Source organism: Carcharhinus amblyrhynchos, chromosome 11 (genome assembly GCF_965287045.1).
Source record: "Carcharhinus amblyrhynchos chromosome 11, sCarAmb.v2.hapA, whole genome shotgun sequence".
NCBI classification, from domain to species: Eukaryota; Metazoa; Chordata; class Chondrichthyes; order Carcharhiniformes; family Carcharhinidae; genus Carcharhinus; species Carcharhinus amblyrhynchos.
Window position 1 is genome coordinate 32303706 of NC_137334.1, and position 12653 is coordinate 32316358.

Here is a 12653-nt window from a genome sequence, read left to right on the forward strand (position 1 = left end):
TCCAATTTCATATATAATGTATGACAATATAGCCAGGTTACTTGGAATGGCTTTTAATGCCACCTTAGTTCTTCGGAAAAGGTTATTTGCTTCTTATTAGCTTGATGTTGATTCAACGCAAAGCTGTTAGCAAAAAATAATATTTGCACTAACTTTAGACATCTGCAAAGTTAGTATTTTGTATCCAGGTTGCATATTAAATGCAATACTTAGGAACTGTCATGTTTTCATGGGTAGCATGGTAGCACAGTGAAGCACTGCTGCTTCACAGCTCCAGGGATCTGGGTTTGATTCCCGGCTTAGGTCACTGTCCCTATGGAGTTTGCACATTCTCTTCGTGTCTGTATGGGTTTCCTCCGGGTGCTCCGGTTTCCTCCCACAGTCCAAAGATGTGCAGGTTAGGCTGATTGGCCATGCTAAAATTGCCCCTTAGTGTCCTGAGATGCGTAGGTTAGAGGGATTAGCAAGTAAATGTGTAGGGATACGGGGTAGGGCCTGGTGGGATTGTGGTCGGTGTGGACTTGATGGGCCAGATGGCCTTTTTCTGCACTGTAGGGATTCTACGAATGGAGTGTTGAGCTAGAAGACAGTTACTGCACGCAACTGTATTTATACAATTGTACTGTATACAAAGCTTACTTAGGAATGTCCAAAGTGGAATGTTTATTTTCATGTATATAAATGCTATTAACAATATGCTAGTGAGAAGCTTAATCAGTTAGGTTTGGAACAGTGAAATAAATTGCAAACCATCTTCAAAACTATATAAAGTGTAGTTGGGTTGCTGGGTGAAAAGGTTGTGCCTTTTAAGGACCCAAAGAAAAGCCTTCATGTGGGGACAGCGGACTTGGCAAAAATAGTAAGAAAGTACATTCTCTTTGTCAGGATGTGGATGATGTCAAGGTTCCACCAGAGGTTATGGACATAATTGTAATAAAGAAGATGTACTTCTCTAGAAGAGATTCTCATTTCTGAAAGTTGATAAGTCACTAAGTCCAGATGGAATGTAAATTAGATTGCTGAAAGAAATGAGAAAGAGCAGAAATGGCCACAGTCTTGCCAGTCTTATTAGATATATGGTTGGTGACAGAGGACTGAAGGGTTGCTAATATTATACCACTATTACAGAAAGAGAAGAGAGCAAACAACAGTAAGCCTCATGTTGTTGGTCAGGAGGTTATTGGAAAAAATATTGGGGACAAAATTAATTTCCATTTGGAAAAGCATCGTTTAATTAGGGAGAGTTAGCATGAATTTATTCAAGGTAAGTTGTGTCTAAAGAAATTGATTGAATGCTATGAGCTAACATGTTGAGCAAGGTTGTGCAGTAGATGTCGCACGTTCAGAACATTGGAAGACATCTGACTCAGGAAGCTTACTAAGAACAATGGAAACCCTTGAATTAAGAGAAAGTGGTGGTATAAAGACAGAATTGGCTTAGTGACAGGAAGCAAAGGTTGGTGGTGAAGAAATTTTTTTTTAGATTAGGGGATGGTTTGCAGTGCTGTTCAGTAAGGGATGGTTTTGGTTCCATTACATTCTCCAATTTGCATGAAACACCTAGACTTGAGCGTAGGGAGCAGCATTAGAAAGTTTTCAGATGATACAAAAAGTAGTAGATGATGATGAGTATTGTTGTGGCTTTAGGATTACATACACAAGATAGAGACGGTTCAGTGAGAAGCGTGAAGTGATGCACTTTGGGGAAAAAACAGTGACTATAAATGGCATTTTGGCAAAGTGTGGGTGGACAGAGAAACACACAGAAATGTTTTGTGAGAATTCCACCCCAAGAAGCAACCGGCCAATCAGTTTAATATTGTGGTGGGGAAGTTACTGGAAAAAATAATCAGGTTCAAAATGAACTTCCATTTGGAAAAGAAGAAGTTGGGAGGGAAAAATGGTTTTAGGAGGTGACCTAATCAAATTGTTGGGAAGATGAAAGGTTTTTACACAACAAATAGGCAGATATTGACTCTGAGTGGGTCAGTGACTAGAAGTCATGATTCAAATTATTTGGAAAGGATTTGGCGCGAAGATGAAGAGGATTTTTTTGTACTCAGACTCGTTGGAATCTGGAAAATTCTACATGAAAGTGTGGCCGAAACTGATTTGAGCAAATTATATCCAGGCTAGCTCCTCTTGATTGAACCATGATTTTCCAGATGGAAGTACATTTTGAACCTGATTATTTTTTCCAGTAACTTCCCACTACAATACTAGGCTGACTGACCTGTTACTTCCTGAGGTGGAATTCTCACAAAACGTTTCTACATGTTGTCCCCAGCAGGAAAATGGGTGGTTTGAGTTGATTGAGTTCGCAATTCACCCACACTCAGAATATTTTTTGGAGTGGGAGCATAAAGAATTCCCTCCCCAATTTAAATTTTTTGAAGTGAGTGGGGACCTAAATACCCCCCTCCAATTTGCTAAGAACACACTTCCAGTTGCCCCCTTCCCCCTCACCCTTCTCTCCTATCCAATGAATGACACTCCACTATGGGATTGGCAAAGGCCCCCAGGTACCACCCTGCTTCAGGGTCCCCATGCCTTGTCACCTTCAGGAGCTCTCAGCATGGTCATCATAGTGACCAATAGTGATTTGCACTGGGTTCCCACTGCACCTGAGAGTCAGGGTATTGCAGGAGCCAGGAGTATCCAGGTCCAAGCTGACCTTGCATATTTAAATATGCTGATCTGGTTCTCGCCCTCCCTTTATTCCTCTACTTAGAAACCCAAGTAACCCTTGTGCAAAACCACCCTATTAACTTAGCACAGAAATAGCAGACAAAATGGACTCCTTCTGTGCTTGATGTTTGTATGTACAGTGTCGTTTATTCAATACTGCACCTTCACACTGAGAATGTCCAAAGAACTAATAAACTAATTACTGTGAATTAGGAAATTTAAGTGAGGGAAATATGTTTCTAAGTGGGTAAATTTACTGAATGTACCAATGTTGGATTTAAATTATAATCACACAGTCCACTAGTACAGACTGTGGAATAAAGAGAGAAGATGCCAGAAACACCCAGCAGGTTAGGCCAAATCAGTGGAGAGAGAAATAGACCTAAGAGATGGAGAATTTTTTACACTCAGAATTGTATCTGGAACATTCTATAATGGTAGAAACTGATTTCATAAATAATTTTAAAAGCGAGTTGGACAGCTGCTTGAGATCAGGAAATAACAGTCAACTGGTGAGGCTAAATGTGTGAAGAGAGAAACCAAGCTGGTGGAAGATCACTGACCTGAAACACTAGCTCTGACTCTCTCTTCTCAGATGCTGCCTAACCTGCTATTGTTTGACTTCCAGCATCCACAATACTTTGTTTTAGTACACAATGTGGATTATTTTACAATTAACACACAGTTTTCTCTGGGTTCTTTTCAGATTTTTTTTTCCATTCAGTGATTTGCACAAATAATGCCAGCATCTGAACAACAGTATTTGAACTGAGCACTGTTGCTGAAGTCACTGGGTATACAACTGTCCATTTGGCTATCTCTTGTAAAGAGCTCAGACATTCTTCCTCAAGGAGAAAAAGGACAATGTAACTTTAAAGAAAAGATTATTCTGCTAGCTGTACAAAGATTTGAATGCTGGAGTTTAGAGGGAGATATTTAACTGTAAATGTAAATTAGGATAGCACAGTGGTTAGCACTGCTGCCTCAAAGCGCCTGGGGCCAGGATTTGATTCCTGGAGTCTGCACGTCCTCCTTGTGTCTGTATGGGTTTCCTCCGGGTGCTCCGGTTTCCTCCCACAGTCCAAAAGACGTGTTGGTTAGGTGTATTGGCCATGATAAATTCCCCCTCAGTATATCTGAACAGGCGCTGGAGTGTGGCAACTAGGGGACTTTCGCAGCAACTTTGAGTGTTAATACAATTCTATTTGCGACTAATAAATAAACTCTACAATTGAACTCTAATTAAATATGTATTTCTTGCAGCGTTTGAACCAAAGTTGGTTTTTTTGTTTGCGGCTGGAATTATTCTGTTCCTTTATGCAAGACGCATTAGCAGGTACTGTACAGAAATTGCTTATTATGTGTGTAACCTTCATGCAACACTAAGATTTATACAGTTCAATGGATTCATTAGGTTCAAATGATTCTAATCCAAATGCTACCCGTATTACTATCCAGCTAAGGACTAAAGCAACAATTTCCAATGTTCTTACTTATTTTGTAAATCTCAAAAAAAATTGAAAAGGCAGCTCAATAGAAACACTGTCATATTTATTTATAAATTAGGGATTTAATTTGCCACATTTTATCTCCTCTGTCAAATGTTGAACATTTCCATGGGTACAAACATTTAGTTGCTTTGAGCACTGAAATATTGAAATAAGTGCTTATGTAGTCAGGTGGGTACATAAAACAGCTTCTAATTATTTAATTTTGTTTAACAAATTGTCACAGCTGTATATCTTTTCATAATAATCATGTGACCTCCCACCTTTTGCAGGAGTGAACAATTTTATTATTGTGCAGGAATTACGCTGGGAATCTTTGCACCATTAGTCCTTATTCTCTTCGTCTGTCGAAGGCTGCTGCGAGTAAGAAATACTTTTATTTTTAAGTGCCACATTTTTAAACCACATTAGTTGGTTTCCTTCAGTGTTTGTCCTCCTGTCATTCTCTTTTATTTTCTCACCAAAATAATATAAGAATATTATTGAACTGGACATGAGCCTTCTCCATCATTTATGGCTGATCCCTTACATCAACTCCACTCTTCTGCCCTATCCCAATATCCCTCAATTCCCTTAATATCCAAACATTTCTAGACACTGAAGCCTCCTGGGGCATGAGGACAACATAGCATTGAGGTAGATATCAGCCATCATCATATTGCATGGTGGAGCAGGCTTGAAGGGCCGACTGTCCTGCTCCTGCTCCTGCTCCTATTTCTATGACTCTACCTATTGATTAATAAATAATTATTTCCCATTCAATTTTCTTTCAACATCCTTTTTATTTCCTCTCTCTTCTTTCTCTATTCTGTTATGTATAATTTAGAGTGATTTACAAATAATGCCAGCATCTGAACAACAGTTGCACTGTTGTTGAAGTTACTGGGTATACATCCTATTCCATATCTATGATCAACTTGGACACAATCATCATCTGCTGTGTTTGTCTTGTGATTACCATCCTCCATGCAACTCTCACGCCAATATAGCTCAGCTCAGTCATTACATTTCTTTCATCTGTATGACCCTTTCACATACCCATTTTTAGCACCAGCACATGACCTGGTTCTGAACCATGCTGTGGCCTTGCCTCTGACTGAAGGATGTGGTGACTCAGGAAAAAGCAATCACCTATTCAACCCCTCAAACCAGTTTTGCCATTCAGTTTGTCAGCTGATCTGTATCTAAACTCTTATCTATCTGCCTTTGGTCCATTACCTTTAATCCTCTAAACTGTCAAAAATCTATCAATCACAATTTTATACTTTTCAGCTGACCTGGCATTAACATCTGTCAGTTGGAAGAGCATGTTATATTTCCACTAATCATCTTCCTTGCAGAACTAGCGTAGATACAAAAGGCTCAATGGCTGTAAACATTTGGAGATTCCATGAAGACATGCTTTCTGATTGCACACCTGAATTGCATCTCTCTAATTTAAGATTAGGCCTCCTTATTCTGGACATGTCCAAAATGAGCACATTTACTATGTGTTGAAGTTTATTGCAAGGAAGTACAATTGTTTGTCAGTACATTGAAATGGGATTATGTTGTCGGTAACAGTTAGGTTGCATGTCCTTGCATGTGACACTAACTAGATTGCACGGGAACGGAAATACATACTTTCTCAATGTTGAACAAACAAAGTGACATTTTTTTGTGATCATAAGAATTTTGAAAATAAATATATATATATCCTCAGACTGTGCAGGAGCTGGAAACGAAAGATAATTCAAAGACAATTTTGTGATGTGTTAACGTTCTCCATGAATTAGTTTAATTAAAGAACTATCGGCATTTGAGTAATTGCATCTTCCCTAGCCCCACCCATTTTGTTGGTTCTCTGTTTAGTGAAGATCTTTAGTGAAGGATATTCTGTTTCCCTCTTGAGGATTTAAATTAACTTTTACATGAATTGTTCCAGGATTCAGATATCTCCAGTATGTCCCTCTAAGATTACTAATCTTGCACTGGTGACCATCTGAAACCAAGAAAAGCAAAAAGAAAATCACAAATTGTAATGAATTAAAATCAACTTCATTAAAAACAAACACCTTGTACAGTGCACCAATAAGTTTCTTCACTCAACTGGAAAACATTTTCATTTTAGGGTTTTGACTTGTGCGTGGAATCTTTTGCATGCAAATACTTTCCTGTCAATCACAGTCCTAGTGGTGCTATTTTCGTGTAATGTTTTTTGTTTGACCAATCTGCTGTCTTGATGAAATTAAAATGTCATCAAGCAGTTTGGAGGGGGAAGGTGGAAAGAAGTACTCATGCAGCTGGTTGAAAGAAATCAACCAAAGATTTTGCTTGCATTTCCTCGCATTTTTGCAAATCAAAGCTGACAATCTCTTAAGAGATTATCACAATTTTTTAAAAAGTAATAGTTTATTCAAACAGAATTTACTTAATACTTATGACAGATGAAGCAATTTATTCAAAATAATCTGCAGTCCAGAACAAGATGAGGTAACTGTGACATATGTAGTTTAATTTGTGTACATGATTAGCTTCTGCAATGATTTTCTATTTGAACGACACATTTCCTTTTAGCTCCTGGTTAAAGTGTTTGAGAGTTTTCAGGACATAGGAAAGAAACAGTTTTTTTCCAAATGCATGGAGGTAAATTTCAGAAAGTGAAGCGTGGAATCCCAGAGCTGCACTGCAAACAGGAAGATCTTTAAGATAGCACAGAGGCACAGTGATTAGCACTGCTGTGCGCAAGGGACCCGGTTCAATTCCGGTCTCGGGTAACTCTGTGCGGCATCTGCATGTTCTCCCCGTGTCTGTGTGGGTTTCACCCAGGTGCTCCAGTTCCCTCCCACAGTCTAATGATGTGCAGGTTGCATTTATTGACCATGCTAAATTGCTCCTTACACCAGGGGTTAGCAGGGTAACTATGTGGGATTATGGGGATAAGGCCTTGGTGATATTGTTGTCAGTGCAGGTTCAATGGGCCAAATAGCTTCCTTTTCCACTGTAGCGATTTTATGAAAGCAAGGAAGGGAGAGATTCTCTGAGATGGCAGTACAGGATGAGAGTTGACTTTCATTGAATCTATAGCTTTTCTATATTCTATATTCAGAAAACTAGAAATTTCTTGAGCAGTTTATGCAGAGAAAAATTAACTGTAAAATATGCCATAAGTGCATTGTTTATTTCTAATCTCAAAATTGATTTGTTCTCTGTTGTATGTTGTGTATGGGATCAATATAGAGGGGAAGATACAGAAATGGGCATAATGGAAGATTAGCTATTATTTTCTGTTTGACATTTATGTAACAAAATACAATGTGGCTTTTTTTGTAGAGAAGAACATTCTTGTTGCTACAGATTCCAAGTTGGTCAATCTCAAACCTCCTGATGTATTTAAGTATTGTAAACCTATCCCAAGTTAGGAAGTATTTATTTGGTAAGCAGAATTGTAATTTTTTATTATCATATATCCAGTAATTTTTTATATCTAGTAATTTGTTATTATCATATATCTATATATAATTAGTCACTTGGCTGTAGTGTATTATGAAAAAAGAGACATAGGGACTGACCATTCACAGACAAAAGGAGTATGTCCAGACATTGTTTGTTTATGGAATTAAACCGATGGGTGTAGTGTAATAGTCCCCTGGTTCATTCTCCATGACAATATTTTGACTGGCGAGTCCAATCCGATTGAAAATCAGCACCCTTTTCTCATGAAGTATAAATCGTTGCTCCCTTTGAAATTTGACATTTTTATCTCTGCCCTGATGAGTGCAAGATAAAAAGCTTCAATAGCATGTTCCTTTTTCAGTATATTCTATTAATTCCTTTGTTGTGCTGATCATTAAAGGAATGAGTGGCATTGGCTGGACCAACATTTGTTACCCATTCCTAATTGTCCTCGAACTGATTGGCTTGCTAGGCCATTAAAAAGGGCATTTAAGAGTCAGCCACATTGCTAAAGCAGATATGAAGTCTAAAAGCTGAGTCGATAGTCTTCCAGCTTCTAATATTTTCTCTCTTTTTCTCCCTCTGTCCCTAACAGGTTACCTTTTAGTGGTCGGTTGTCTTAGTTATGCTATTTGCTATAGGCATGGACCATTGTCAAATGAACACAGTATAAATCTGCTCACCTGGACCTTACAGTTGGTAGCATTGGTGTTGATATACTGTGGTGTTACATGCAGTCAGTGTGCTTATGCTGCTATTGCCAGTCTGTTATGTGGAAGCAACCTTCACCACGCAGTTAATTTGATCCACTATGTTTACAGGTTAGTACTTATTAAAATAACTTGAGTATTCAGTGCCTTATTTTTATTGCACAAGTGAAAAGAAACATCAGCAGATTTCCACTGAATATTATAGTTTGAACACGTTTAAAATATACTAGAAGAATTTTGTTGATTTTGTTTTTAGTTGCACATTGCATGATACACTTTTTAAACAAAAACCTTATTTTGGCCTCCTAAATTTATTTCCCTCTTGAAGGCTTGGCATACTGAATGAAAAATAATTGCATAGGTGGAAGTTCCATCCAGTATCTTGTGCAAGTGACTATTATTCACATGTGAACTGCCATGCAGTTTGACGAGACCTAATGCTGTCCTCATGAAGAATCAGTTACTTTGGTTGCAGTACTCTATATTTTCATATACCTCCAAATTGTACAAAGGATGGAATTTGGTGTCCTGTCTCATGATGAGTTTGATAGCAACAGGGCATTTAATCAGGTGGGAGGGAGATAAGTGGATACTGACTGCGTTTCCACACTTTCCTTGTTAAGTTCATGGTGGAAAGTTCTGGAGCCTTCCTGCCCCCCACCAATTGAGGTCCTTACATGAACAATTAATGCCTATTTAAAAGCATCATTCTGCTTCTGTTAGTATTCATCCAGCCGTTGGTGGGGGCTCACCACATAAGGAATCCAACAAACAAACTCTCTTGGGGTTGGACAGGGGATGTGAGTGAATGGCTCTTTGTTCAAAGGCACTCAGTACCTGATTGAGGGACCTAGCATCAGGAAGCAGGAGCCTGCTGCGAGCCATCTCCTGCAACCTCCTCTATCTCTCTTCCCTGTGCCTTGGGTTCAGTGTAGATTCTAGGCCTCAGGTATGTGAAGTACCGGCATTAGCCACCACCTCCCAGTAGTGCTGCTGAGCAATGAAGAGCTGGGGGCCTCTGGTCAACCTGGTGTTGTGAGACTTCTAACTGTGTTTACCCCAGACCAATGCTGGTGTCTCCACATCATGATCTCTGGTCAGCAGCTCTATGGGTCAGACTTCTACTCCTGAAGAGCTTGATTCTGGGGAAGACTAGCCACAGCTCATAGAGTTACACTGCAAATGCATGTGCTAAGTTTTAATTTTTAATCAGTGGAAATAATCTAAACTGTATTGCAGATTAATTCTGTTACATTGCTGATTGTTATATTCAATAAGTGGCAAAGAGGCTTGAATTGTAGGTGTTGTTTTCTTTGCACTAGTCTTTATTTCCAAAGTATTGATTTCCCACTATGACTTTAAAAAATTTAAACCTCATTTGAAAGTCATGTACTGAAACAATCACATGTACTGAAACAAAGCATTTGGACTAACACATCCACACTGGTGCTTTTGGCATGTGAGGCATCTGGCCTAATCTTGATGATCCTGATCTTTATGGAAAGTCTGAACAATTTGTAGATTCTTCAGCAGTAATTTGTTGCTAAGGATTCTGTAGTCTAACTTTCTTTTGTGTAAAGCATGCTTTACGCCTTACTTTCAATTCTTAAATTTGTCCCCTCCTCTTTGACTATAGAAAAATCTGTCATGACTTTCATTATAATAACAATGAAGAGCTCTGTCAGACCACCCCCACTTTCCCTGTTCTAGTGAATGAAGTCCTAACTTCTTGAGTGCCTTTTCCGTACTATGACCCGTCATCCATAATTGCCAACCTACTGAATCCTTGCTGCATTTTCCCATTGATTTAAATGCCTCCTGTAATAGGGTGATAAAGTCAACTGCCCAATGTCTGATAATTATAAATTATCTCTATTTTCATATTTGGTGGTTTTAGATTCAAAATGAATGGCTTAATTGTCTTTATATGGATTTACCTACCTGTCTGTTCCTTTAATGACCTGTCTGCCTGTGTATCAAGGTCTTCTGCTCTTTAGCTCCATTTAAGGTGTATTTCTTTCCTCTACTCTTCTAAATTGTATAGCATCAATCCCATTTAACTACATTAGCTACTTCTGCCAGCGCTGCTAGCCTAGTCTCCCCTACAGTCTTGTCACAAATTGCCAAATATTCCAATTTGTTTTTATCAATAAATGTTCTTGTTTCCTCAGTTTCTAAGTCCAAGTGATTTATCACTATGGTAAACAAGAGCAGCCTCAATGTAGACCTCTGTGGAACACCAATCATCATTACATCTGAGAAACATGAAACATAATAAATGTGAATGCATCCTAAAACCTAAATCTAATGCAAGTCCAAGCAAGAGAGCATCTTATTCTATTTTGTCATAGAGCCATTGCATACTGGCTAGAATTCCAGATTTACACTATACCAATGTATAAATATATATAAAGACAATTAAGCCCTTCATTTGAATATACCAAATTTGTGGCGTGAAAGGTAAATTTGTAATCATTATTGAAAACAGAAACACAAGTGTTTTATAAGCTTTCTTCAATATTTCTGGAAATACCTTATAACTTGCGTTCTCACTTTTTTCTGTTTTGCACATTCAAAAACCACCTTCCTTCCATACCAGCAATGTGAGATTTTCAATAATCATCTCTTTGTTTAACATTTTTCACAAGGCCAAATGCATGTCTCGCTCTCTTAATTAATGATGAGAGCGCACAATTACATTGTTAATTTGCCCTGATTTAAAGTGAAAAAAGATCCTGTTATACTCTTAATTCATTGCTGCAGTTGGTGTTCCTAGATGGCAAAATTAAAATTGTGCCAATGCTCACCACCGAACTCTGTAGTAAATGACTAGAAGAATTATGCAATTTGGAGACTTATTCAAAAAATAATAGATTAAAGTAAAAGCCAGTGTTTTACAGTTTGTTTCTAAAAATGCAGTGAGACACAATAAGCAGTGGCGGGATATCTAGCATAGTAACATAAGCGGGTAATTCCATCCATTGAGCCTGTTCCACATCGAATTAAATTATAACCAATGTTTATCTTGACTCTATCTACCAGCCTTGGTCCCTTAACCCTCAATACATTTGTCTACCATTAAATTTACCAATCTAATTTTGCATGAATGGGGGGGAAAACGTAGAAAATAGAAGCTGGAGTAGGCTATTCGGCCCTTTGAGACAGAAAAATGTCACAAATTTCTCCCAGCCTTTGTGTGAAGAAGTGCTTTGTGATATTGTCTCATCTCCATTTTTGAGGTTAATTCCCCATGTTCTCTATTGTCCCGTCAGGTGAAACAGCTTCTCTGTATCTGCTCTGCCTACATGTTAAACATGTCAATTAGATCCACATTTGGTCTGCTGTATACTTGAAATGTAAGCCTCATCTATGCAACCTGTCCTTTTAACTTAGTCCTTTTAGCCTTGGAAACATTCTGATGAATCTGCCTTTTTCTCCTTCCTAGGCCAATATAACCTTCTTGAGGTGAAATGCCCATCACTGAATAGTGCAGGTGGAGTCTAACCAGAGCTCTGTATTGTTATAACATAGCTTTAAGATTTTGTTTTCAAGTCCTCTTGAGATAAAGGGCTGAGTTTTCACTTCGGGGATGGAAAACGGGAACCTCCTGTCACTGGGAGAAAACTCATTGTGATTTTGACTGGGGTGCCACCTGTAGTTGATATGAAGACAGGTTTGCTGTCCAATTAGAGGTAGTAGGTAGTCTCAAAGTTGGAGGGCCAATCCCCAGCTTCAGAGGAGTAGGATGCAGTAAAGGATAAGTAACTGAGAGGGCAACATTATTGTGCCCCTCACCAACTTCAAATAAAATATAATTTAAAAGGCAGTAAGGTTTCTCCTTTGGGTGAGGGGAGAAATCTTTCTACAGAATGACTTTTATCTGGACCCACATTCAGCCCTAGAGGACCTGTGGATCTGTCTGGGAGTGTTACTCTCCAGCCGCCTCTAAATCTGCTTCAGCAAAAAAATAGCTGCCACCTGGAATGGAATTAGGAAATTGGCACGTCAGCCAGTGCCAGCATTTCTGGGCCCCATCCACCCCTGTTACTGACCTCAGTGGGATCTGAAAATTCCATGTAAGCTCTGCTATTAATCAGACTTGCTTGTGTATCCTTTAACTGAAAAGGGATTTTTCCCTTAAATTTACTGAAAGTGCGAGCTGATAACAGTGCAGTGGAGGATGCAAGGTATCTGGGAACTGAGTGAACCAGACAAGCAACTGTGTATTTTCATAACCAGTGAGATTTAATGAGTGGGAAATAATCACAATAAGGGCAGGGGAGGTAGGGTGAGTTAGAGTGGGCTGATTCAG

At 38.7% G+C, this 12653-nt stretch overlaps 1 protein-coding gene across 1 annotated transcript in view; it reads left to right on the forward strand.

Moving 5' to 3' along the window:
- Positions 1-12653, forward strand: part of nemp2 (nuclear envelope integral membrane protein 2) — a 44219-nt gene that overhangs the window by 17277 nt on the left and 14289 nt on the right. Inside the window, exons 4-7 of the mRNA XM_080198816.1 lie at positions 3952-4024; positions 4469-4559; positions 7509-7611; positions 8227-8452. Coding sequence (XP_080054942.1) covers positions 3952-4024; positions 4469-4559; positions 7509-7611; positions 8227-8452 — 493 coding nt within the window. The remainder of the gene's footprint in view (positions 1-3951; positions 4025-4468; positions 4560-7508; positions 7612-8226; positions 8453-12653) is intronic.